Here is a 26,595-nt window from a genome sequence, read left to right as displayed (position 1 = left end):
GATTGATATTGTGCAGCTCTGATGTCATGTCCATGTTTCCATACTGAGAGAAAATGTGCTGCTCTGACCTCCCTCCTCCTTTCAGGGTGGAGCCTGGTGGAGTCCAGTGGTTGAGACCAGGTCTGAGGAAGTGTAAGTGTGTTTTGAATTTGATTCATGAAAATCATCCATCTTCAAACTGTGACATCACTCAATCAGATCTCTGATGTCATAGATACAATAATAACGGCAGCTGCGTCTTGCTCTTTCCATCAGACTCCTGTGAACTCACACTCGACACAAACACAGTGAACAGAAAGATCAAACTATCGGACAACAACAGGATGGTGACACATGTGAAAGAGGAGCAGCCGTATCCTGATCATCCAGACAGATTTGACTACTGGCCTCAGCTGCTGTGTAGAGACGGTCTGACTGGTCGCTGTTACTGGGAGGTGGAGTGGAGTGGAGAGGTGGATGTATCAGTGAGTTACAGAGGAATCAGACGGAAAGGAGCCAGAGAAGACTGTGTGTTTGGATGGAATGATCAGTCCTGGAGTCTGTTCTGCTCAGATGTTGGTTACTCTGTCTGGCACAACAACAGCAGAACACCCATCACTACTAACTCCTCCACATCCTCCTCGTCTTCTTCCTCCTCCTCCTCTGCCTCTGGTAGAGTAGCAGTGTATGTGGACTGTCCTGCTGGCACTTTGTCTTTCTACAGAGTGTCCTCTGACACACTGATCCACCTCCACACCATCAACACCACATTCACTGAACCTCTGTATCCAGGGTTTAGGTTCTGGTTTGGTTGGTCCGGTTCCTCAGTGTCTCTGTGTTCTCTGCAGGAGGGAGTGCCTCATCCCGTAAGGCCCCGTGTCCACCAAAGCGTTTTTTCCCCTGCCGAAAATGCCAGCTGCTCCTCAGAAAACGCCCAGCTAGGAGCTTTTAAAGTGCTTTGGGGGTACAGTGTTTTTTTACTTGAGACACTTTGGTTGCGTCTGGTTGCTGTACTGCGAAATATCTGCTAAAGTAAAAATGTCAGCATGTCTCACAAGGGAGAGTTTTTCCTTTGGATGGGTGGAAGGGTGAAGCATGCAGGGAGAGAGGATGAACCTACTGGTCTGTGTGGGCTCATTAGAGGAAACACAATATACGTATACAGTATATTATCAGTATATTATCTATTGTTCAGCACTTAACCAACGTATCCTCATACAACGGGTCATACGATGATGAATTGGTGCCCCATCAATGATATTATGTACTTACTGTAAAGTTAAGAAGGTTAGGTTTGGGGAAAATCAAAGACAACAAGATAGAGGATCAGCATTGTTCCACTGAAGTTAAGGTTTTTGGCTCAGAATATGAGAAAAGGATAACGGCCTTTTTACCATCTTTACCAAGAGTGTCTCTCCGTTAGTTTGGTGCTACAGTATTTACACTGAATCATTCAGCATAACGTTTGCCAACCTTTGTTATCTCTGCCATTACAGATAAGTTAATGAAGCTAAGCTCCAGAAGTTAACGTTAGCTTAACTAGAGCCCTTTGGACAACAGCTAACAATGATGTACCATCACCAAAGTACAAAACTAGAACAAAATAGGCTAATGAACTCCCAGCAAACAAGGTGACATGATGAACAACGCAGCTAGGAGCTAACGTTAGGCTATCTTTAGCTAACGTTAGCTAGAGATGTTAAAGATAACTTTATATTTCTTTCCAGCAAAGTGACAATATGTTGCCTCAAACACAATGTTGACTTACCTTAGAACAGATGTAGACATCATTGTTAATCTTATTCACGTTGAGTTGATGTTGTGGTCTAACGTTACCACACAACTTTATCCAAAGGAGACACTTTTCTCGCTTGAGATGTGGTTTAAAGTGTAAAAATACACCTGGTCGCCCAGCCTCTCAGGATACCTTGTGTCAGAGTTGCATGTACCCCATGCACACCGTTTGACCATTGTTAAACTTCAAACCTCAGAAAAAGCTCATAAAACCGAAAGAAACTGACTTTCTGTAATGCATTTCAATGAACGTCCAGGCAGAGAATGTCCAAGTGCACTGTTGCCAACTCCTCAGTAAGAAAAGTAGCTATTGGCTGTCCTAAAAGTCACTAGAAGTCACTAAATGACATCATCGCCTAATTTGCATAATTGTCCATACACATGTAATTGTAATGGCTGCTGTAGGAGAGAGGAATAACGTCATGGGAGAGACAAAAACTGAGTAAAAAAAAAACCCCTGAATATGTTTAGAACTACAAATGAACCTTCTTTCAGTGATTTATATTAGACAAAGAAAATTTTACATTTACATCCTGCCCTGACTGTAAACCAGGTCGGGATCAGCCAGCGGCGGTTCCACGCATGTGCGATTCACTTGCAGTCTGGACGTGGAGGGGTTAACATCTCCTGCTCTGACTGCAGCTGGGAGGGAGGAGTTATACACAAATTATTGCCTGATCATAAAGTGTGCCAGGCCTGACGTCAAAACCCGGAAGTTTAGCATCGTGCTGGTTCCCGGCAGAGAAAGTGAATGTGATTTTTGCATTGCGTTTTGGATTATGTCAGAAAATAAGCTCTGTGGCTAACACAAGTTTATGATACTTACAGGTTTTGTTCAGCGAGATAATCTTCACATATGAACACCTTTCATATCGCATTTGAAGCTTAAATGCGATCGCCAGAAGTAAAAAGCTAACGTTAGGCTTTAACGGACTACATGACTACTCCACGGTCGCATGACTCTTGACGTCACCGCCACTAAGCTTTCAACTGATTTCGGCCGCTTTATTTTAAAAACATTGTATAATGGGGAAATCGGACTGTTTAAGCTAAATAAGAAGCTGTAATGGCGGACTGCCAGCACTCTCGCCTGTTCGGGGGTGATGACGTTTAATGTCCCCGGCAGGGTTTGTAGTCGTATTGAGCAACTTGTTAGCAACCGTCTTTTTTACAACACGTGAAAGCTTCAAAATTCACAAGAAGGGTATTTACTGACGTGTTTTATGTCGTAGAACAAAACCTGAAACTCGCTTAAGCTTTTGTTAACCACAGACCTTATTTGAGGCATTTCACCAAAATCCCATTCAAAAAACGTACTGACTTTTAGACGAGAGAATCGGAAGTGCTAAAAGCGCTAACGGAGTTCTGGGTTTATTGGCACACTCTATTACGTCTGACCTGTACAAATTGTGGTGTATTTCTTTTTGTAGGAAAACATATGAACAATACACGAGAACAGCCTGAAGATGTGATAGTTTGTCTTTGCGGTATTTGTTCCTCCTCCACTGTGATTGAATGGCTGAAGTGACAGTGATGAGCACTGTGTTTTCACACAAAGTTAAACATTTTTCCGTCGGCGCTCAGAAAAAAGAAAACACCCAGCCAACAGCCAACAGCGCTCAGTGCAGAATTCATGCTAATAAAATAGAAAACACAACAAACTTACACAACAACATATTAGCAAATCATGAAACACTGTTGTTGTTGTTGTTGTTGTTGTTGTGTCATTGAAGTAAATGCAGATTTATACTTGTGCATCAGCTCTATGCAGAGCCAATGCCGTTGTGAGGATTTATACTTGTGTGGTGGTGTGTCTGTGTCACTCTGCAGTTACACCTCCAACACACTAGGTGGCGATGGAGTTTGTGTGAAGTGCTGTAAAGTTTAGTTGATTCAAAACACACGTTAAACACACATTAAACATGGCTTAATAGAGACAGTTTCAAGTACACAAACAAAATTCAGCTTCACTATAACTCACAGCATTCACAGACAAACACTTATCTTTATCTGGACACATTTTCCCCACAAATACAACATGCTAACGCTATTAGCACAAGCCTATGGTATTTTACATTGCATAAATTAGCCTTGCGGTTAGCAGAGATTTCCTCTGCTTCAGCCTATATGAAGCCGGGAACAACAGCAACATTTAACAAAGGTGAAGTTACAAAATTCGGCTCCACCGCAGCTCACAGGATTCATTGACAAAACAACTGTCTTATACTAAATATGTTTTCCAAACAAATACAATATACTAACATTATTAGCACAAGCCTGTGGCATTTTATGTTGTACAAATTAGCTTAGTGACTAGCAGAGATGTCCTCTACTCGTATGAAGTCAAGTAAAGTTTCTTTAAATTAAATTCCCAAATTCGCTCATATAATACAAGACAGAGTAATCAGCTCCACCCTCCACAAAATGCCTTCAGATATCGTGTACAAATTTGGAACACCACAGCACATTTTGTCAAGAGCCCTTTTGCTTAGAAAATTTTACAAGGAAATTATCATTACATTCAATTCATGATGTCTTATTATTTCTTGACTTATACATATATTTTTACACCATTTTTTTCTTTTTTCTTTGCACTGTGCTCCCTGTATTTCTTGGTTTATATTGTATTATTTTTCCTGTTGTTATTTATCTTTTGTTGTATTTTTCTGTATAATCTCTTTTTTGGGTCATTGTCTGTTTTCTCCTTCAGTTGAGCAGAGGTCTGTTTGTATAAACCTCCTTAACCTCTCCTGAAACATTTCTTATTTTTTCTATTTTACTATTTGGACTTTATACCATTATAAAACAATTAAATAAATAAATACAAAGTGCATGAGAGTGGACGTTGGGATCAGACCAAACTATCTGTAACTCTTTCACATGCGACACATTTCTGTCTCAATGAGTCGAATGTTTCCATGTAGTACTACTTGATACTTGTACTCCACTACATCTCAAAGGTACATGTTGCACTGCACTACATTTATCTGACAGCTTTAGATATTACAAATTAAAGTGTCTGCACAGCCACACAGGTGTTTTCTATTATTGGGCTCATTATATTTTGAGTCAGGTGAAATCTGGGTGCAGATGTGCTTGAAATTATAGGATGACATCATTTATCTGCAGTAAGGATGGTAAGGGATAATTTGCCTCGCCCCAACAGGTACAGCCAGATTGACAAAGCCAACTCTCTCGGGTCAGTCTCTGTTGTCTTTATGAATGTGTTTACTCAGTTTTTATTTTTACAGTCTATGGTTTGTAGCCAGGAAGTTAAACTCTGCACAGCAACGGCTGCAAAGGTTTCATCAGTTCCACACTACTCTTCATATACAAGAAGACAAGGTGACAGACGGCTGTCAGGGGTCCTCTGAACTATCTGCTCTGAACAGCAGAATTCAAAACTTTGATTTCTTTTAACTTTTCTTTTTCTTTAAATCAAAGTTGGTTAGTTTGTTACACGATGACATGAGATGATGAATTTGCTTGGTTTGAATCAAAGCGACTTTGTACAGGTTCTGTTGACAATAACATTTGATCCTGTCAACACAGCTCAGATTCAGTCCAACCAGTCAGACCGCATACATTAGTCACATGGGGCCACAGAAACACACACACACACACACACACACACACTAATGAAGGATACGATACAGCATCACTTCACTTCGTCTGATAAAAGTTGAAGTTGCAGTGAAGCATTAGGATTCTTTTTTTACACAGAGCTGCTGAGGACAGAAGAGAGCTGCAACCTGATGAAGTCCATGGTGAGAAATTCAGTAAGTAGAGCTTTGATTGATTGAAATGACATCATTTAATGTTGTGGTTGGAGAAACAGCTGAATTGATATTGACTGTGTGATTGTTTAAAGCTGCTTCTAAAAACAAAGGTCAGCTGTGAAACAAGATGGCTGCCTGTGTGAGCAGGTTAAAGGGATAGTGCACCCAAAAATGAAAATTTGATCTACTCACCCATATGCCGAGGGAGGCTCAGGTGAAGTTTTAGAGTCCTCACAACACTTCCGGAGATCCAAGGGGAGAGGGGGTAGCAACACAACTCCACCTAATGGAGGCTGACGGCACCCCAGATTCAAACGTGCAAAAACACATAATTGAAACGCTTGTGCGCGAGACCAGCGAACCATGTCTCACGGTCTTGCGCAAGCGTGCACACGTGAGCATGGTGCGCAGAGAAGCAGTTAGAGCTACAGGCTACAATGAGGCTAAAAACAGAGTTCAAATGACATTTTTCCAAACAACTTTTTATGTCGGGGCTTCAGGACACTTGGATCACTACGGACGAGCAGTATGGAGATATTTTGTGGTTTCAATGATGTGTTTTTGGACGTTTGAATCTGGGGCGCCGTCAGCCTCCATTAGGTGGAGTTGTGTTGCTACCTCCTCTCCCCTTGGATCTCTGCAAGTGATGTGAGGACTCTAAAACTTCACCTGAGCCTCCCTCGGCATATGGGTGAGTAGATAATGGCTGAATTTTCATTTTTGGGTGCACTATCCCTTTAATTTGAATGTCAAAGTCCAGATGAAGTATTGCTTTGACTGATGACAATGACTGTGTTCAGCCCACATGCATGAAATATTTCGTTTTTTGGGGGACAGGGACTTTGCAGCTATATAGTTATATATCTTAAGTTTTTTGGAGTTGTGCACGCTGCTATTTTTCAACATTTCTACTGAGCCATGGAAACAGTCACATGTGTATTAGTATTGAGGTGAATGAGCTGTCCGAAAGCTTGATATGTTTCCTGTAGTCAGAATTCTGTGTGTTTGACATGTGACTGAGAGGAATGATGGGAAATAATGTGTGATCTCTCCCAGCAGGTTGTTGTGTGAAGGTGTGGACTCTGCTATGGATCAGTGTGAGGAACCAGAGGAGGGAGTCCGTCCCTCTAAAACCACTCTGTGTGGGGACCATGACAGCTGGACCGAAGCTCAGAGGTGAGATGAGGATCTCTAACTGTCCATGGCTCTTCTTCATGTCAGAGCTGAGCACTGAGATTATTTGCCATCATTACTCACACTGAAAGTTCTGTGTGTGTTGTTTTATAGCCCAGAGCATCTGCACATACCAGACTCTCCTAGACCTGGACTTGAACCTGGAACTGAACCCAGACCAGAACCTGAAGCTAAACCTGGACCCAAGCCTGTAACTAGACCTGAACCTGAAGCCAAATCTGAACCTGAACGTGAACCTGAACCTGAATCTGAACCTGGACCTGGACCTGAATCTGAACTGAAACCGGAACCGGAGCTTGAACCTGAACCTGAACCAGATCCCAGCTCTGTGTCCATGCAGAACAATGAGTCCATGGGGATTCCTCTTGTTTTTGATGTTGAAAGGTAAAAACTGAAGACATCTGTTGTTTGTGTTAAAAGATTGAACATATTTTCACCAACACTGGAACAAAGTGTTGACCCCAGCTGTTCACGTGAAAAATGACAAATAGTTGTCTGATTCAGGATTTAGTTTGTTGTGATTTTTTTGTGTACCTGCATACAGAAAAAATTAAATGCCCTTCCTCCCAGCCCACAGCAATCCAACAAGAAAGGATAAAAATACATAAATACAAAAAATCCCTTAAAAACGAGAAAACAGAAGCTGTTAGCAGCACATTACATCAAAGTGCATTATAGAGAAAGTGCATGTCTCAGTTTGATACATGTCAGCGGGTGACCGGCACTGATGGATGGGGTTTGCGGCTCAGTGGGGAACTGAGAACGCCGGTGGGGGGGCACAGTGTAGTGATGATCCTGACTGCTTACTGATAAAAGCTATTAAGCATTCTGCTTGATTTGGCCCAGGTGCTCCTGCACCTCCTCCTGGATGGCAGGAGGGAAATCACACTGTGGGAAGGGTGGTGGAGATCCTTAATGATGCTAGAGGCTCTGCAAATGCAACATTAATGGTAAATCTCCAGCTTGAAGGTGAGAGGAGCATCAGTAATCTTGCTTGCTGTCTTTGATAGTTAGTCAGCGCATGCATTGGGGTTGTGATTAACTAGCAGTAGCTTTGTAAAAAAAAAAAAAAAAAGTCATAAACTGACATTTTTATCAAGTTTTTAAGCCAGTTGTTCAGCCACACATTATTGCAGCACTAACCTATTCACAAATCATTCAACTGTGTGTGAACAGCAAGCACTCTCAGCTGAAAGATGACATCAGCTGGCTGAAAATGGAGCTTAGGAAAATGGATGTGCCAACCCTGGGTTTCTCCACTGTTGGCACTATGATGTCACTTTCAAAAGCTTTGGTGACATTAAATTCAATTATGTCCGTCGACTCCACATCTGGCTTGGCTTGTTTTCATTCTTGTATTTTTTTTTACCTGTCTTAGTATATTTTGGCTTGTTTTTATTAAGTGTCTGTGCCTGTGACAGCCATGGCTGGAGTCATTATGTTTTCAGGTTGTCAGCCTGTCCATCTCTGCTGTATTCGTGAATGTGATATCTCAATAACACCTTGTGGGAATTTCTTCAAATTTGGCACAAACATACACTTGAATTCAACAATGAACTAAATAGGTTTTTGTGGTCAAAGGTCAAGGTCAGTCAGTACATTTAAATGTACAGTCGAGTCGAGCTATGGTTGTAGTTTGAGTAGGCCATTTAATTAGACTACTGTCCTTGTCCCAGTATACAAGCACGGGACTCTGCTACAGCAGGTGGTGATATGCCCCCCTTCAGCTTGTTAGTATCGGATCTTTTTCCGGTTAAGGTATTACATCACAGACTAAACAATCGACAAACAAGTTAGCTACAGTTAGCCAGTGGCTAACTGGTGAAACATGAACATGAACTTTGTCTTCTCGTCAGTCCAAAGATGCACAGCTCTGGATGTAGATTTACCCATGTTGTTACCAGATTCTTCTTCTCTAAGACATTTAATGCTATTGGACTTCAGGGTCAAAGACCAGGGCAGAAACTGTGGAGCATGCTCAGAGCGCCTCAGCCAGTTTGGGTCTGATTGACTGTAGGCAGAGGGAATTCAACTGCCAATCACATTATCTGGGTGTGTTAGTCCAACTTTAGAAATTCCATTTAGCACAATTTCAGGCAGACTAACATGTTTACACATGTTTGTGTTGGACTAACACAATAAATACATTTTTTTGACTTTATGACTGCGACCTTGCATCCATCTCATTCTCGTGAATGTGATATCCCAAGAGCACCTTGAGAGAATTTCTTCAAATTGGTGCAAACATCCACTTTGAGTCAAGAATGTACTTATCAGAATTTGGTGGTCAAAGGACAAGGTCACTGTGACCCCATCTGTCTCCTGAATGCAATATCTCAAGAACACCTTGAGGGAATTTTTTCCTTAAATTTGGCACAAATGTCCACTTGGATTCAAGATCTTCAAAATGCCTTGAGATCATAGTGCATACTGAACTACTGATTCTCAGTGGGTTCAGCAGGACTAATAAACTACATGGAGACATCTGATTCGCTGTTCACATTTAAATATTACTTCATGGACCTTTACCTTGTCTTTGTCTCTGTGTGGACACACATAATATGAGCTCATTCTATATGGTTCCTTCACAGTGTGGACGAGGAGAGCTCAGAAGTTCCTGGTGGTCAGTCTGCCCAGCAGCATCAGACACACCTAGACTCCATATTTATGGTCTGTGCATGTGCAACAACTACATTTACATCTCTGCACTGTACTTTTTAGATCAGTGGATTGTCAATCTGTCAATCATGGATCTGATGTTTGGTTCCATGATTGCAGTTTCATTGTGTCATAATATTCTGTTCCAGATGTTGGAGGAGAACATTGTCACATTTGTGAAGAACGAGCTAAAGTTGTTCCAGAAAGTTCTGAGTTCAGATTTCTCAGAATGCTTAGAGAGTGAGAGGGAGGATGAGGAGGTGTAGGACGGTGAGGATGAAGAGCAGAGGAGGAGCAGCAGAGAGGCATTTCTGAAGATCACACTGCACCTCCTCAGAAGAATGAAGCAGGAGGAGCTGGCTGACTGTCTGCAGAGCAGTATGAGGATTTATTTAAAGATTTAACTGGATAAATGGGACATTTACTAATGTTTCAATGAACAATGTTTTATTTACATGATAATTTATTCATTATCTTGTTTGTTGTGTGTTCTTTCAGAAAGTCGCCCTGGAGTTTGTCAACGTAAACTCAAATCTAACCTAAAGAAGAAGTTCCGGTGTGTGTTTGAGGGGATCGCTAAAGCAGGAAACCCAACTCCTCTGAATCAGATCTTCACAGAGCTCTACATCACAGAGGGAGGGACTGCAGAGGTCAGTGATGAACATGAGGTCAGACATATTGAAACAGCATCCAGGAAACCACACAAACCAGAAACAACCATCAGACAAGAAGACATCTTTAAAGCCTCACCTGGAAGAGATGAACCAATCAGAACAGTGATGACAAAGGGAGTGGCTGGCATTGGGAAAACAGTCTTAACACAGAAGTTCACTCTGGACTGGGCTGAAGACAAAGCCAACCAGGACATACAGTTGACATTTCCATTGACTTTCAGAGAGCTGAATGTGCTGAAAGAGAAAAAGTACAGCTTGGTGGAGCTTGTGCATCACTTCTTCACTGAAACCAAAGAAGCAGGAATCTGCAGGTTTGAAGAGTTCCAGGTTGTGTTCATCCTTGACGGTCTGGATGAGTGTCGACTTCCTCTGGACTTCCACAACAATGAGATCCTGACTGATGTTACAGAGTCCACCTCAGTGGATGTGCTGCTGACAAACCTCATCAGGGGGAAACTGCTTCCCTCTGCTCGCCTCTGGATAACCACGCGGCCTGCAGCAGCCAATCAGATCCCTTCTGACTGTGTTGACATGGTGACAGAGGTCAGAGGGTTCACTGATCCACAGAAGGAAGAGTACTTCAGGAAGAGATTCAGAGATGAGGAACAGGCCAGCAAAATCATCTCCCACATCAAGACATCACGAAGCCTCCGCATCATGTGCCACATCCCAGTCTTCTGCTGGATCACTGCTACAGTTCTGGAGGATGTGATGAAGACCAGAGAGGAAGGAGAGCTGCCCAAGACCCTGACTGAGATGTACATCTACTTTCTGGTGGTTCAGACCAAACTGAAGAACATCAAGTTTGATGGAGGATCTGAGACAGACCCACACTGGAGTCCAGACAGCAGGAAGATGATTGAGTCTCTGGGAAAACTGGCTTTTGATCAGCTGCAGAAAGGCAACCTGATCTTCTATGAATCAGACCTGACAGAGTGTGGCATTGATATCAGAGCAGCCTCGTTGTACTCAGGAGTGTTCACACAGATCTTTAAAGAGGAGATAGGGCTGTTCCTGGAAAAGGTGTTCTGCTTTGTCCATCTGAGTGTTCAGGAGTTTCTGGCTGCTCTTCATGTCCATCTGACCTTCATCAACTCTGGAGTCAATCTGATGGCAGAAGTACAAATGCCGCCCTGGTTATCTAAATTATTTAAAGATAAAAAGAATTTAAAATATGTACACCGCAGTGCTGTGGACAAGGCCTTACAGAGTCCAAACGGACACTTGGACTTGTTCCTCCGCTTCCTCCTGGGTCTTTCACTGCAGACCAACCAGAATCTTCTACACGGCCTGCAGGCACAGACAGGAAGTAGCTCACAGACCTTTCAGACCTTCTTACAAGCCCTGCAGACACGGACAGGAAATAGCCCACAGACCAGTCAGGAAACAGTCCACTACATCAAGAAGAAGATTGAGGAGGGTCTGTCTCCAGAGAAATGCATCAATCTGTTCCACTGTCTGAATGAACTGAATGACTGTTCTTTAGTGGAGCAGATCCAGCAGTTCTTGAGATCAGGAAGTCTTTCCACAGATGAACTCTCTCCTGCTCAATGGTCAGCTCTGGTCTTCATCTTACTGTCATCAGAGGAAGATCTGGATGTGTTTGACCTGAAGAAATACTCTGCTTCAGAGGAGGCTCTTCTGAGGCTGCTGCCTGTGGTCAAAGCCTCCAACACAGCTCTGTAAGTACTGAGAGAGCTGGTGTTACAGGTATAGATAGAGGTATAGGTATAGATAGGTGTAGGTATAGTTGGGTATAGATAGAGGTATAGAGGCATAGGTATAGCTAGAGTTATAGGTATAGATGGTTATAGATATAAGTATAGGTACAGATGGGTATAGATGGAGGTATAGGTATAGAAATAGGAATAGCTATAGATGGGTATAGATAGAGGTATAGGTATAGATAGGTATTGGTATAGATGGGTATGGATAGAGGTATAGAGGCATAGGTATAGCTAGAGTTATAGGTATAGATGGTTATAGATTTAGGTATAGGTATAGATAAGTATTGGTATAGATGGGTATGGATAGAGGTATAGAGGCATAGGTATAGCTAGAGTTATAGGTATAGATGGTTATAGATTTAGGTATAGGTATAGATAAGTATTGGTATAGATGGGTATGGATAGAGGTATAGAGACATAGGTATAACTAGAGTTATAGATATAGATCGTTTAAATTTAGGTATAGGTATAGATGGGCATAGATAGAGGTATAGGTATAGAAAGAGGAATAGCTATAGATGGGTATAGATAGACGTATAGATAGGTATAGACAGAGATATAGGTATAGATAGGTATAAATAGAGGTATAGGTATAGATATGGTATGGGTATAGATGTGTCTAGATAGAGGTATAGGTATAGATAGGTATAAAAAGAGATGGGTATAGATAGAGGTATAGGTATATATAGGTATAAAAAGAGGTATAGGTATAGATAGAGGTATACATCAATCAGCCAAAACATTCAAACCACTGACAGGTGAAGTGAATAACTTTGATTATTTTGGTCCAGTGCATTGTTCTGCTGAGAAACCTTTGGTCCTGGCATTCATGTGGATACCACCTGACATGTTCCACCCACTCAAACACTGATGCAGACCAAAGGTTTTCCAGCAGAACAATGCATTGGCTGATCGGTGTAAGTATAAATGGGTATAGATAGAGGTATAGGTATAGATAGATATAGATAGAGGTATATGTATAGATAGATATAGATAGAGGTATATGTATAGATAGGTATAGATAGAGGTATAGGTATAAATAGGTATAGATAGAGGTATAGGTATAGATAGGTATAGATAGAGGTATAGGTATAGATAGGTATAGATAGAGGTATATGTATAGATAGGTATAGATAGAGGTATATGTATAGATAGGTATAGATAGAGGTATAGGTATAGATAGATATAGATAGAGTTATATGTATAGATAGGTATAGATAGAGGTATAGGTATAAATAGGTATAGATAGAGGTATAGGTATAAATAGGTATAGATAGAGGTATATGTATAGATAGGTATAGATAGAGGTGTAGGTATAGATAGATATAGATAGAGTTATATGTATAGATAGGTATAGATAGAGGTATAGGTATAGATAGATATAGATAGAGGTATATGTATAGATAGGTATAGATAGAGGTATAGGTATAAATAGGTATAGATAGAGGTATAGGTATAAATAGGTATAGATAGAGGTATATGTATAGATAGGTATAGATAGAGGTATATGTATAGATAGGTATAGATAGAGGTATAGGTATAGATAGGTATAGATAGAGGTATAGGTATAGATAGATATAGATAGAGGTATATGTATAGATAGGTATAGATAGAGGTATAGGTATAGATAGATATAGATAGAGTTATATGTATAGATAGGTATAGATAGAGGTATAGGTATAAATAGGTATAGATAGAGGTATAGGTATAGATAGGTATAGATAGAGGTATATGTATAGATAGGTATAGATAGAGGTATATGTATAGATAGGTATAGATAGGTATAGATAGAGGTATATGTATAGATAGGTATAGATAGAGGTATAGGTATAGATAGGTATAGATAGAGGTATAGGTATAAATAGGTATAGATAGAGGTACAGGTATAAATAGGTATAGATAGAGGTATATGTATAGATAGGTATAGATAGAGGTATATGTATAGATAGGTATAGATAGGTATAGATAGAGGTATATGTATAGATAGGTATAGATAGAGGTATAGGTATAGATAGGTATAGATAGAGGTATAGGTATAAATAGGTATAGATAGAGGTACAGGTATAGATAGAGGTATACTTACCTGAAGCAAGTTTGATTTACTCATCTGACGCTCATTCAAGTAACTCAACTTGCTGGCTGAGAAAGCCAAGCATTCTGTGATGTTATCAGATCATGGTGGGATAACATGGGTCAATAGGTTTTGTACAAACCAGTGAAGTCCATGCACACTCAAGTGCACTCAAGCAAAAGGAGGGCATACCAAATATTGAAATACTCTGAAAATTCCTGTACATTTTTGAAAGATTCAACTCATCACTCAAATTGTAAAGCTGATATTACTGGAAAAAAATAGTGTGACATTTGAAACAAAAGAAGTGTCTTGGCTAGTGATCTCAGACTTTTGGACCCCGTTGTATTTACATGTTTGACATAGATATTATGCGAATAGTGCAAAATTAAATGTGAATTATCCTGTGAAGTGGTGGTGCAGTTAAGGATCAGATGATTTAGAGGAGATGAAAGGTGTGTGAGTCCAGGGTGCAAATATTTGTATGTCTTTAGTCTGTTAGGGGGAAGCGTGCAGACTATTTACTGAAGTTTGCCAGCCTGTCGCTCATGTGGCATTTGAAGATAAATTCAGCCGTTCTTGCTTTCAGTGTCCTATAGTCCACCATTAACATTTTTGTCCTGTCTTGTCTCATCAATGAAAATAAAGCACAGATTTCAAATTAGTTTTTATTATCCAGATCTATGTTTAGCTCGTCATTGTCATTGTTATAGTTTTAGTCAACAAAATTAACACTGGATACTGAATCCTCGTTGAGAAAGAGTTTTTACACTTGTTGCGGGGACATCTCAGTCAGCAATCCCAAAAAAATAAAAAAGGTAATTCACTGGGTCTTCACATCCTCCGATGGTGGAAGCCAACAACAGAACAAGTACGATGCCTTGCTTGTGTCACCTTTAAAACATCATTATCTTTTAAAGAGAAAAATAAATGACTTTCTTCCTTGTCTCTTTAGATTGAGTGGCTGTAACCTCTCAGAGAGAAGCTGTGAAGTTCTGTCCTCAGTTCTCAAATTGCAGTCCTCCAGTCTGAGAGAGCTGGACCTGAGTGACAAGCCTGTACATGTATAAGGGTAAGATGGGGTATCCGCTGTCGTGGGTGTAAATTTCTGATTCTGATTTCTGATTTCTAATTTACAAAAATGGACGAGATTATTTAGGGAGGAAGAGGCGGAGAAGACGAAAAAAAGAGGCGGAGAAGAAGGGACCGGGAAAAGGAACAATAGAGCTGGCGGACCTAAACGTTAGGACCTGAATATAAAGTAAAAGTAACGAGCTGTGGACATTAAGTAAATTAAAAAGACCATTAAAAAGAAACCCATCAGTGGTTACCTTAAAGACCCGTCTTTTCACGGTATCCCTGCTGGACATCTCGACCTCAGAGGACGGAGCGTGTGCCCAGGACCTAACCGATGGATTACTTTCCCTGATTGACTGCGCGGTCCCTGGGTGAGATCGTTTCTTTTATATATTTTTCCTGGTAGCCTATACCAGAGGTACAGCGATCGATCGCATATTTTTGTTTTTTCACTGGTTTTTGCTGTGTGGATCTGCGCTATTTTTGTTTGACACGCCTGGATGAGTGACTGTTTCGTTTGCGTGCGTCACGGACTCAAAAATAATCAAAAGACACTTAAAAGTTATTGAAAATGGACAGTATTGTATTTTTCGTTAGTTGGGACTGTGAGTTTATTTTGAGGATTGCAAAGACTGAGATTGGTTTTGTGATGTGACCTTTTTTTTTTTATTCATTTAAACCTACGCATGATGTGCGTATAGGCGCTGGGGGGAGGAATTAATTAAACGTGTGTTATTTGAATTTATACACTCTGTTGAGAGTTTCATATATCTTTATTCCTTAATATTTGTTGTTGTTTTTTTGGTGGTGGGGGGGGGGGAATAAACATTTTTTTATTTTTCTCAAAAGTTTTCTATTTTCCTGAAAAGAGCCCCCCTTGTATAGTTAACGCTTACTTGAGAAAAGGTAAAGTGTTACAGTGTGTAAGGTTTATGGTGATTTAGTGGCATCTAGTGGTGAAGATTGCAGATTGCAACCAGCTCAAATTGCTCAAAATTCCTTCAATGTTCATTGTTTAAAATGGACAGTATTGTATTTTTCGTTAGTTGGGACTGTGAGTTTATTTTGAGGATTGCAAAGACTGAGATTGGTTTTGTGATGTGACCTTTTTTTTTTTATTCATTTAAACCTTTATACACTCTGTTGAGAGTTTCATATATCTTTATTCCTTAATATTTCTTGTTGTTTTATTGGTGGTGGGTGGGGGTGAATACACATTTTTTTATTTTTCTCATAAGTTTTCAATTTTACTCAAAAGAGCCCCCCTTGTATAGTTAACGCTTACTTGAGAAAAGGTAAAGTGTTACAGTGTGTAAGGTTTATGGTGATTTAGTGGCATCTAGTGGTGAAGATTGCAGATTGCAACCAGCTCAAATTGCTCAAAATTCCTTCAATGTTCATTGTTTATGAGGTTTTCACTAGGAGCTGAAGCTCTAAATCACCTTGACCGTCTCTTACAAAATGCACATGTCGAAAAGAGACTTTTCTATTAAGCCTGGGAGACAGGGCAATCTCTCTCTCTCTCTTAACCAATGGAGCAAGCTAGGCACCCTCATCTGGACAGTTGAACTTCATGCGAAAGAACTAGAAAACCAAAGGTGGAGGGCGTTCATAACAAGGAGCCTCTTTTAGGCCTTCTGCTGACCTGACTGTTACCTTAAGCATAACTGCCACCCATTTTCTTTACTGACCAAGGCTGAAGGATGCAACGCCACAGAAGTCCTTCACAGTTGTGACTACAAAAAAAAATCGGTAACAATGTTAATGCAACCGCACTCCCAGTCCCTTCAGATCATGCCACCTGTTGGTTTGTGTGTTTGCAGGCTGTCAGGCTGTCTGATCACAGAGGAAGGCTGTGTCTCTCTGGCCTCAGCCTTAAAGTCCAACCCCTCCCATCTGAGAGAGCTGGACCTGAGCTACAATCATCCAGGAGACTCAGGAGTCAAGCTGCTGTCTGCTGGACGGGAGGATCCACACTGGAGACTGGAAACTCTCAGGTCAGAAATTTATATCGAGTGTCAATGTCGTACTGATAACATTATGTCCTGAAGAAGTGGAAATAATGAGCTGTAGTCGTCTGCCAATAAGAAGAAGCGCTACTGAGCTTGAAGACAATCAGGTGATGAATAATTAGTGCTATATGAGCACATTTGTAGAGACTAAATAAACTGTGCATGAGAGCGATGTCATCTCCGTGTTACCATGCTGACAGAGGATGTGCTGCTCTGACCCCCCTCCTCCTTTCAGGGTGGAGCCTGGTGGAGTCCAGTGGTTGAGACCAGGTCTGAGGAAGTGTAAGTGTGTTTTGAATTTCATTCACGAAAACAAAGCAGCACACATTCAACCATCTTCAAACTGTGACATCACTCAATCAGATCTCTGATGTCATAGATACAATAATAACGGCAGCTGTGTCTCATTCTCTCCATCAGACTCCTGTGAACTCACGCTCGACACAAACACAGTGAACAGAGGGATCGAACTGTCGGACAACAACACAAAGATGACACACGTGGAAGAGGAGCAGCCGTATCCTGATCATCCAGACAGATTTGACTACTGGCCTCAGCTGCTGTGTAGCTGAGGCCAGTAGTAAATTTCGCGGAAAAAATCTGCTTTATGGCAGGAAACGCGTCATGTATTGTGAAATTGGTCAGTCAGCCAATCAGGGACTGGAGCTGGTCCTTATGAGGAGTTGGGCACGAGATAGTTGAGTCACGAGCACAATGGCAGACGGACAAAGTTTGGAGACAAGTGAAAAACGGCCTAGCAAAAGAAAAGGAGCTCCTCTGTGTGAGGAGGCAAAGAAGAGCAAAAAGGAGAGTGATAAAAGAAGAGGAAAAACAAGAGTAAACCTCAGTCAGGCGTTCAAGAGATGGAGGGAGCTCCGTGACCAAAGAGGCTTCAAAACCCATGTCCAGCTAGCTTTCTTTCTAATGGATCAGTAAGTAACACGGCTAAATGTTAGCTAGACCAGAGAGGACTGGACTGTACTGGCTGCTAGTTCATTCCTAGCTGGCCAGCATCGCAAATCGCCGCAACCAGGGAGCGGGTAGCGAGTGTTGGTCGGCTGACATCCTGGTTGCCATTCTACGGCAGCCCTCGGACAGTGATACCCCCCTCCCTTCCTTCTGTTCTCTTCTCACGGAGGCAGCTATCCACGGACATCGCCCAGCTAAGTTACACCCAGCTAAGTGAACACTGGACTTTGTTTCCCATTCAATTTGAGTTCCAACCGGCCGCATGGTTTCCATACGGTAGCGTTTATTCTAGAATGGGGACTGTTTACATGTGCATATTGGTATAATTCCACTGTGTCTACTGTTGTTTGTACTGGTACTGTACATATTGGTGTCATTTACTGTGAGCTGTTTGTACTGGTACTGTACATATTGGTATCATTTACTGTGAGCTGTTTGTACTGGTACTGTGCATTCTGCTATAATTATTTGCATTACTATTTGTTTTTTCTTCAGATAAATCTGATAATTGTTGCTCGGTCTCTTTACTCATTTATTTAGTAGAGTGTCCACACACCTTCTCATTCTACATATACATAGAGGTATACTGGTGGCTTTACAGCCTGCATTTTATTCATTATCTCTGATCCCCACGCTCAATTTGGTCGTTGCGACAGCGACAAAATCGCGTTCAAAGTCGTCCATTGCAGCTACTATAGTCCGGAGATACTGCTAGGCTAAATAAACAGCTGAGCTCTGTTTACAGGCTACGCTGTCAGTCAGTGTGCGGGCTGGAGATTGGTGGAGCAGAGAGGGGAGGGGGGACCCACTTGGTGTGGTAAACGAGTATGTGTGTATGAAGTGTGTGTGCTACGTTAGAAGAGTCAGAGTTTGGGACGGAGTCTTTTACCCCCTGGAGTGTTACCGGAGTTTTTGCAGTGCTCAAATAAAAGGGCCTTTTTCCTGAACGCTCCTCTGGTCTCCTGCTCGTGAGTGATTCATTAAAATATCGTAACATGGCTTAGATTTCTAAATAAATATTCACCTCGTCGCTAGATACTAGCTACTCCTGAAAAACTCGTGTCTGTGCAAGGCTTTTTGTCCCTGTGAGGCCACCGTCATTTACCTGACGGGAGGGGTGAGCGAGTGAGCCCTGCAATCTAGAATTTGACCACTGATATCACTGTTTTCAACCCATTTTACACACTGGCCCTTTAAGTCGAGACAAACAATGAAATGAGAGGAATATATATATATGTATATATATAATTCATCCGTTAATTTAATTATGGATTACTACAAATACAGTATTTTGTTTTAAAAGTATCAAACTCACACAGTGAGAAAAATAAATCATGTATTGAAATCAAAGATTTTGATGCATCAAGATGATGCATCAAGATGATGCATCGTCTTGATGACACTGATTGTGTCCAAAGATGACGAAGCTAAATTCAGAGAAAAAGAAAAATCTTTAATGGTGAAAGATTCCAATGAAAAAAGTCATTACAGAGATATGAAAATATATTTAACACAGCATTATAAAACAGATGTTTTTATTATTGTGAGCACATATTGCTGCAGTCGTGTGTGTGCGCATGCATGTGTGTGTGTGTGTGTGTGTGTGTGTGTGTGTGTGTGTGTGCGCGCGCACGCTATGTGCTAACAGCTACATTCAAACAGTAATGACATCATCATTTAGGGAGAAGTGCGATGACGTCATCAGTCTGGGAGGAGTGAGTGAATGATGTCAGCCTCAGCAGGGCCCCTCCGTCACAATCAGGATGTCAGCATTTTTCTCCCTGGACAGAAAAGATTAATAATCAGCCATGAATTGATTATGGGATGCTGCAGACGCTTGCTTAACAGAGGTCAGAATTCAGATATACAGAAACCAATCGATCACATGAATTAAAAGCACTGGTGGTTTTGAACATATGAAACTCCCAGAGTGTGGAGGTATCAGAAGTTCAGTGAATGACTGTTAATGACTTACAGCCTGAAGACACACAGAGAACATTCGTTTGGGTAGGTGATGCCGTTGCTGCCACACACAGGAGAGTAGTTCAGGGGACATGCCATATTTGCGGTCATCCCCTCACAGGAGGGCTGCAGAAACAACAAACAACAAAACACACGTTACCCCTTCTTTCCTCAAACATTTCAGGTCAGACACAGACTGACACGAATCCAGACTCCAGACTGATTTTTAGTATGTTTAGGTTCAGCGTCAGTGTTATTTATGTTCCCTGCCTCCAAACAGAAAACCTAAAAATATACACCACATCAGCTTTTTTCTGTTTACCTGCATGAACTCTTTGTGACTTTATCTGGTTAGAAACAAGTCACAGTTTGACTGTTCAATGCCTGAAGAAGCAGCAAGTGGTGAGTGAGATATCTCAGTTTGGTTTGGTAATCATCACAGTTCGCTGTATTTGACTCTTAGTTTCTGAAGAGTCTTTAAGTAAACATACAGTTTTCAAGGCCAAAATACACTGTCGGCGAACGGCGCACATCAAAAAATAAGCCCCTGTTATTTTTGATGTACGACCCCACATTGGTGGCAGCTAGACACATGTCGGCGCTCCTGGATGTGCTGCACTGCGGTACTTCACACCACTGTCCTATTTCCAGCCTCGTCACCCCCAGAAATAAATGCATTTTCCCCCCACTCGCTCTCTGCTTGCACATACCAGCTCCTGTAGCAGCTCTTTTTCTCTGCTGCTCTAGCAGCTCAACTCCTCACCATGGATGTATAAAGAGAACTCTGTAACTGTTACTGTGTCTCGTGTGTGACGAAGACTGGATGAGAAGTTGTTGAGGTCGAGAAATATCCCGAGCGTAATGACTCACAGTCCTGTCATTATAAAGACAATGGCCTAAAAGATACTCCCTGGTGAGACATAGCTCTGGAGATCGGCTCTTCAGGTGAGAAAACCTTAATTAGTGGCTGTCCACACATGATTTTAAGCTAATGCAGAGGGGGAGGAAGTACAGATCTTTCAGTAAAAGTAGTAATAACTTTGTGTGGTCATCTGTTGATGAGCTGCAGCCTGACTTGTTCGTGGTATGCTGAGGATGGCACTTGGTGCACATCATTTGGAGCGCTGCACCACGGAGGTGCCGGTGTGTTTTCAGCTTCAGAGTCCTGAGGCCTCCCTGAAGGCTAGGGATGAGCGAGTATACATTATCTATATCTGTTCAACCAACTGTTCAACCAAATTATCAATATTTGTGTCTGTACTTGGAATGGGTGGGGTTTTAACCAGAAGTGGGTGTGGTTTAAGATGGAAATGGACCAGAAGTTGTTATTATTTTAAGCCTGAAATCGATCAGAAGTTGCTATATTTATTATATATTAAGTATTTACAGAACAATTTCAGGATTGATCTTCAGATCAGTTTTGATCACAAGAGTAAGAGATTAAATACAGCTACCCAAATGAGGATTTTCCATCATTACCAGTGCAGATATTAACACATTTTACTTTTACATTTTTCTTGAAATTCCTTTTTATGTTTATCTTGTTTAGAAGCGCCATTGAATACAACCCCATTTCCAAAAAAAGCTGGGACGCAGTGTAAAACTCTGATTTCTACTGATACTGTCTGATGTTTAATAACATTAAAGAAACTTAGAGAAATTCAGAAAGGATTAATTCTGTTAAATATACTGTCATTCAGTAAATTTCATTTCTAGAGCTTGTTCAGGTTTTAGAAAACAGTTTGTAGGATGCTTTTGTTTGTTTCTTACCCTCCTGTAGAGCCTGGATTTGTCCTCAGCATCTGAAAAAGAGACAGGAAGGTTTTTAAGGTACATCATAGCTTTAGTATTCACTGTTTTTACATCTGATGCTGACCCTGTGCAGTCTTACCTGGACTGTACACGTGACTCTTTACAGTCTTACCTGGACTGTCCTCTCCATGAATGTCACTATGTCACGGTAGAGAAGTGTATATGTTCCTGAGATCCAGAGAACAACGCTGTTGTGGGGGTCCCTGAAAAGACCAATCCAACCAAGACCTCCAAAGCAGCACAGGTGGAGGAAGATGGCTAACTTTAAAGCCCAGGTCAGACCAAAGATTCACGATGAGATGAGCTGAAACAGGCAGCTACTTACAATGTGCCATTTTGCAACGTTCTAAAAACCTGCTGGTTCAGAAAGACAGAAAAATGAACTTTGAAGCCTGGAATGCAACATTCATGTGATAGACAGTGAACCCAGTGACAGCCAGGAGAGGAGTACCATGGTCATTGCTAGAGAACCGAGAGGATACCGGATTGACCCTAGCTGTCCGATGGGCAGACAAAGGACAACTGAAGAAGAACAAGGGTTGCTGCAATCTCTTCTGGAAAGGAACAGGATCCATGGTATTGGATTTGCCATTGGAAATCAGCTCATCAGTCACCTCTCTGAACTTCCTGTGGGGATCAGTGAGCATTTCATGACCATCCGTCTGGTGCTTGCCAACAACAAGATGGTAATAGCTGTGAGTGCCTATGCCTCTACCTTAGATTCTTAAGAAGAAGTATAAGTGACTTCCTTAGACGAGATGCTGTTAACAATCCCGTGGGAGAATAAGATTAATCTCCAAGGACACCTCAATACCAGGGTCAGCCAGGACCGCTTCTGGAAGGGCACTGTAGGAATGGAAGGCATCGGGAACATCAACTCTGATGGAGTTCTCCATCTCAGCAAATAAGGCACTGTGGAGATACCCCCGCTCCAAACAGCAGCATCTCATTCATTATGTCACTGTTTGAGCCAGGGGTCGCCGTGATGTTAACACTACAAGGGCCATGATCGATGCAGATGATTGCTGGACAGATCATCGCCTCTTTTGCTTCATGACGACCATCAAACTCAAGAGGAAAAGGAAGGTTCAAAACAAGCAGATCCGGCCAAGACTAAGATATTAAAGCCTGGTTGAGACTTTCACTCAGCAGTAACTCCTTCTTGGGGAAAGCCTTAAACAGAAATATCCTGATGAAATTGGAGAGCACTGACACCTTCTCTAAACCACTATCCTCGATATCTGTAGAATCACCCTTGGATACATGGGTGCACAGAGTTTTTTTTTTTGAGTGTTCACATATCTGCAAGTAAGTGCAGACTAATCGCTTGAGTTTGTTTGAGGCTTGAGAGGGACCAAGTGTGAAAAACTCCCAAACAGCAAGAAGACCCAGGTACCCCATCAACCTCCTCCCAACCAGCCATCTACTCAGCCCACCATAAAGGTGGACAACACTAATCTCGAAATCGGTGACCATTTCCCCAACCTCTGCAGTGTTCTTACTCAAAGGCTGACATCGACTCTGAGGTTAACTATTGCCTGAGCTGTGCCGGTGGAGCCCATGCCGGACTCAGGAAAAGAGCCTTTGAAGGTCAAGACCTGCAGGCCCAATCCAAACTCCTGGTCCACAGAGCCATTTCCCCTCCCAACATGTGTGCTGAATCATAGACCACCTACAGGAAGCACCCTGAAACATTATCAACAAAGATCCTTACAGAAGCTCTTGAGGATCAGCTGGAAGAACAGATGCACCAACATCAGAGTTCTGGAGGAAGCCAACATGACCATCATCAACACCACAGTAACGTAGTTCCAATGTGCATGTCCAACACGTCTCCCCAGACAGATCCTGTACTCCCAGGAGTACAGGATCTGAAGCAAAGTCAGGCAGATAAAAGACAATAACACTGGCATTACAATCATTTACTGTCCCTGTTATATGGTGGCTGATCTCGTCCTCTGCTCAGCAGGTAATGAGCTCCCGGACCTCAACATTTTCCCACTTTGCAGACATTTTTGGCTGCTGTTCTTTTTCTTTGAGTTAGCTGCTAACTGCTAGCAGCTACTTTTTAAATCTCCTGGCAGTGGGTTGCACGCACAACATGTCATCACAACGTCATTCCCGTCCTGCTGGCTGTCCAGTTCATGCAGACATTGTTTCGACACCGTTACCACCTCCAATCCTTAAAGGTGAGACAATTCTGTGCCCCCAGTCTGTGATTGTACCTTTCATACGGAACGGCAAGGCGGCATAACTACGTGAGATTCCTGCCATGAGGAGGCAGTGTAAAAGCAGCTTGTATCGCTCATTGGTCGACATTTACTATAGCAACATATTCTCACTCTGACCTCGTCACATATCGACGTTTGGTCATGGACTTTCCCCATGTCTAGATACGACTTGAAAAGCAGTTGTTGACGTTCTGGGACACCGTGTCAAGTTCTGCCTGTTACATGCATTGCCTGTTTTCAAAATACACTACTGTTTTCCCAGAAAATTCAACGTTTACATACAGTCTCTTTCAAAATAAACACGCTACTTTGGTACAACACTGGAATTGACGCTTTTTGTCCTTCTACAACAAAAACATGTGGTGAGATCTAGGGAAAAACAACAGGGTTTGGCTTTAGAATTTTATGGGACGCAAACACCGGTGTCTCGGGTGACAGTCGTGTTTGTTGGACCCATCCACCACCTCTCCTGCCTGCCCCACTTGGACTTTCTCAGCCTTTTGTCCTTGTCCCGCCACATTTCCCCCTGACCCCCTGATGCCGCCGCACACCGTTACACTAAAATGGCAACTGGCTGTGTCTCATGTTGACGTCAAAATAGGCCTTTTGTTTTGTTGGTTTCTGACGCCGCAAGTTTCTGCCCAAGTGCCATATATCCACGACTTCGGAGTGAGACTGGACTCACTATAGAGTGACACCACTCAAAGGAGCTGTGAAAGGGGCTCTTAACTTTATTTCAGACCAACACTCAGAACAAAAACTAGTTCAGACCAGGTTTGGTGTGTTGTATCAGTTACCATGGTGATTTAGTCAGGTTAAAGGAGAACCACATTTTATACTACATGAATTAGACGATATGTTTTGATATCAGTTTGTATTTCACAGTCATTTTATAGTCATTTCATTTCAAATTTTACAACTGTCATATTCACTTATTTATTTTTTACTGTGTCTTTATGAATCCACTATGTCCTGAGTTGAACTGCAGAGTGTTGAACTCCTCTCCTGTTTCTTCACAAAGCTCATCTGCTCTTTTATGGAGATGTTTTGTTCTACTTGCCAAGTATAGCAAATGTTTTATTTGGCAAGACATTGGACATTCGCAAGGTTTCATATTTCAAGTTCTCTTGGACGGGCAGTTCTTGCCAAGTTTACATCTCACATTTACATCGTTAAACCTGCACAAACCCGTGCTCCTACACTACTATACATCCCCGGGCTAACTTATACACATCAGCTCATCAGTACACAAACACACGCATGTCTGAGCACACACTCCCAGCTGCTCTCTACATATACCAAGCCCTATCTTTGTTTAAGTTTCAGATTCACTGATGCGCCTAATGCTCTGTTAATCTACCCATGCGCACTTGCACTACAATTTGCCTTTATCAAGAGTCCTTTTGTTGCCTGATTGATTCATCTTCCTCAGATCTTGGCATCTACCTTCACCCACTGATCTCATCTCGTGGTACAGCCCTCAGCTCTGGTCCAGTCTTACCTGCACAGAAGAAAACCGCAATGCAGATGAGCAGAAGAGTCCTGCTGAACATCTTGGATGAAACCTCAGGAGTCAAATGAAATCAAAACTGCTGAAGTCGTCTGAGGAGGTTGAATCAGTGAGTCGTCTTGGTCTCTGATTGGCCGCCGATGTGTCTGTGGTCAGGTCCTCTGTGGTTGTGATGTTTGGCGCCGGCCTGGTGTTGTCATATAGAGGCTCTGTGTTGTCGTCTGAAACCATGTGAGCTTCTGTTGTTGTGACGGCCGCTGTTCTCTTTTGTTCGGGCTTTAATCTCGGGATCAACATTCTGTCTGCTGTGAAATATCGCTGACCAAGTGAAAACTGTCGGGAAGAGAAGTGACACAGACACCAGAGCAGAAAAACAAGCGTGACTCTGTCACGAGTCTGCACAACAACGCAGTTACACAATTTAATCAATGAGTTAAACACAAACACCACGGCACGAGAACAGGCTCAAAATATTTATCATCATCATCATCATCTTCATCATCTTCATCATTATCAAATTTAATGAGACCGACAGATTTAAAGGTTAAAAACAGATTAAAAACACAAAAACGACGGCACGAGAACAAGCTCAGCATATTTATCATCAATCTAATCCTCATTTTTGTCCTCCTCCTCCTCATCATCATTTCATCGTTTCATTTCCAAAACATTGAAATTATTATACAAACAGATTAAAGCAGATTAAAAAAAACAACACAAACAACAACAGAAATTCACAGTGAGTCTTCACAGCTCTGATGGTAACTGCTGCCTCTGAAGATTATGATTATTTTTTTAACTTGAAATCAGATTTATATTATTGAATTTAATTTACATGGAGCCTTAAATGCCAATAAGGGTGCTTTCTATAATATCATGTAAACACATTAAGACAAATACACACACATTAAAAGGTGGAAAATATAAATAATAGAGTGAATTAAATCAGGGGAAATATTAAATTAAATTAATTTAATTAGGTTAAATTAAATTAAATTAGGGGCAGCACGGTGCTACATTGGTTAGCACTGTTGCGTCACTACAAGGGGGCTCCAAGTTTGAACTTACTGGATGGGGCCCTCCTGCATGGAGTTTACATGTTCCTCCCTCGTCGGCATGGGTTTTCACCGGCTTCTGCTCACAGTC

The 26,595-nt window shown here is 41.7% G+C and overlaps 6 protein-coding genes across 7 annotated transcripts in view; 5 read left to right on the top strand and 1 right to left on the bottom strand.

Annotated features, from left to right (window-relative positions):
- LOC125894790 (NLR family CARD domain-containing protein 3-like) overlaps positions 1-288 on the top strand; it is a 33,976-nt gene extending 33,688 nt beyond the window's left edge. The window contains exon 14 of the mRNA XM_049586411.1: positions 256-288. The gene's annotated coding sequence lies outside the window, so the exon portion shown is untranslated. The remainder of the gene's footprint in view (positions 1-255) is intronic.
- Positions 1-4,604, top strand: part of LOC125894791 (protein NLRC3-like) — a 38,310-nt gene extending 33,706 nt beyond the window's left edge. For both annotated transcript variants that reach the window (XM_049586412.1, XM_049586413.1), the window contains 2 exons: positions 86-132; positions 256-4,604. In XM_049586412.1, the coding sequence (XP_049442369.1) occupies positions 86-132; positions 256-1,010 (802 nt within the window). In that variant the 3' untranslated portion in view covers positions 1,011-4,604. The remainder of the gene's footprint in view (positions 1-85; positions 133-255) is intronic.
- Positions 4,605-6,627: 2,023 nt separating this feature from the next.
- On the top strand, positions 6,628-9,670 carry LOC125895005 (protein TonB-like). The gene is made up of 4 exons (XM_049586773.1): positions 6,628-6,728; positions 6,840-7,130; positions 9,338-9,416; positions 9,554-9,670. The coding sequence occupies exons 1-4, from the start codon at positions 6,640-6,642 to the stop codon at positions 9,668-9,670; spliced, it is 576 nt and encodes a 191-aa protein (XP_049442730.1). The 5' UTR covers positions 6,628-6,639.
- On the top strand, positions 9,337-14,946 carry LOC125895004 (protein NLRC3-like). The gene is made up of 4 exons (XM_049586772.1): positions 9,337-9,416; positions 9,554-9,782; positions 9,903-11,760; positions 14,832-14,946. Exons 2-4 carry the CDS (start codon positions 9,746-9,748, stop codon positions 14,944-14,946), a joined length of 2,010 nt encoding a protein of 669 aa, XP_049442729.1. The 5' UTR covers positions 9,337-9,416; positions 9,554-9,745.
- Positions 14,947-16,212: 1,266 nt separating this feature from the next.
- LOC125894822 (ribonuclease inhibitor-like) lies at positions 16,213-18,578 on the top strand. The gene is made up of 3 exons (XM_049586463.1): positions 16,213-16,950; positions 17,201-17,247; positions 17,386-18,578. Exons 1-3 carry the CDS (start codon positions 16,712-16,714, stop codon positions 17,535-17,537), a joined length of 438 nt encoding a protein of 145 aa, XP_049442420.1. The 5' UTR covers positions 16,213-16,711; the 3' UTR covers positions 17,538-18,578.
- A 788-nt stretch (positions 18,579-19,366) lies between these two features.
- LOC125894826 (probable pancreatic secretory proteinase inhibitor) lies at positions 19,367-25,712 on the bottom strand. Its single transcript, XM_049586466.1, has 4 exons — positions 25,441-25,712; positions 21,667-21,698; positions 19,910-20,022; positions 19,367-19,715 (listed from the first exon to the last, which is right to left on the bottom strand). Exons 1-4 carry the CDS (start codon positions 25,490-25,492, stop codon positions 19,670-19,672), a joined length of 243 nt encoding a protein of 80 aa, XP_049442423.1. The 5' UTR covers positions 25,493-25,712; the 3' UTR covers positions 19,367-19,669.
- Between the last annotated feature and the right edge of the window lie 883 nt (positions 25,713-26,595).

Source organism: Epinephelus fuscoguttatus, linkage group LG9, assembly GCF_011397635.1.
Source record: "Epinephelus fuscoguttatus linkage group LG9, E.fuscoguttatus.final_Chr_v1".
NCBI classification, from domain to species: Eukaryota; Metazoa; Chordata; class Actinopteri; order Perciformes; family Serranidae; genus Epinephelus; species Epinephelus fuscoguttatus.
The sequence above is the reverse complement of the archived record's forward strand: the minus strand, read 5'-3'. Positions and strand labels throughout refer to the sequence as shown.

Excerpts from the sequence above, each read along its gene's own strand:
- LOC125894826 (XM_049586466.1), bottom strand. The coding sequence starts at position 25,492 with ATGTTCAGCAGGACTCTTCTGCTCATCTGCATTGCGGTTTTCTTCTGT. Across the intron at positions 21,699-25,440 it reads TGCGGTTTTCTTCTGTGCAG|ATGCTGAGGACAAATCCAGG; the intron begins GTAAGACTGGAC and ends TCTCTTTTTCAG. Across the intron at positions 19,716-19,909 it reads TCTCTGTGTGTCTTCAGGCT|GGAGAAAAATGCTGACATCC; the intron begins GTAAGTCATTAA and ends TTTTCTGTCCAG.
- LOC125895005 (XM_049586773.1), top strand. The coding sequence starts at position 6,640 with ATGGATCAGTGTGAGGAACCAGAGGAGGGAGTCCGTCCCTCTAAAACC. Across the intron at positions 6,729-6,839 it reads AGCTGGACCGAAGCTCAGAG|CCCAGAGCATCTGCACATAC; the intron begins GTGAGATGAGGA and ends GTTGTTTTATAG. Across the intron at positions 9,417-9,553 it reads ACCTAGACTCCATATTTATG|ATGTTGGAGGAGAACATTGT; the intron begins GTCTGTGCATGT and ends ATTCTGTTCCAG.
- LOC125894822 (XM_049586463.1), top strand. The coding sequence starts at position 16,712 with ATGTTAATGCAACCGCACTCCCAGTCCCTTCAGATCATGCCACCTGTT. Across the intron at positions 16,951-17,200 it reads TGGAGACTGGAAACTCTCAG|GGTGGAGCCTGGTGGAGTCC; the intron begins GTCAGAAATTTA and ends TCCTCCTTTCAG. Across the intron at positions 17,248-17,385 it reads GAGACCAGGTCTGAGGAAGT|ACTCCTGTGAACTCACGCTC; the intron begins GTAAGTGTGTTT and ends TCTCTCCATCAG.
- LOC125895004 (XM_049586772.1), top strand. The coding sequence starts at position 9,746 with ATGAAGCAGGAGGAGCTGGCTGACTGTCTGCAGAGCA. Across the intron at positions 9,783-9,902 it reads GGCTGACTGTCTGCAGAGCA|AAAGTCGCCCTGGAGTTTGT; the intron begins GTATGAGGATTT and ends GTGTTCTTTCAG. Across the intron at positions 11,761-14,831 it reads AAAGCCTCCAACACAGCTCT|ATTGAGTGGCTGTAACCTCT; the intron begins GTAAGTACTGAG and ends TTGTCTCTTTAG.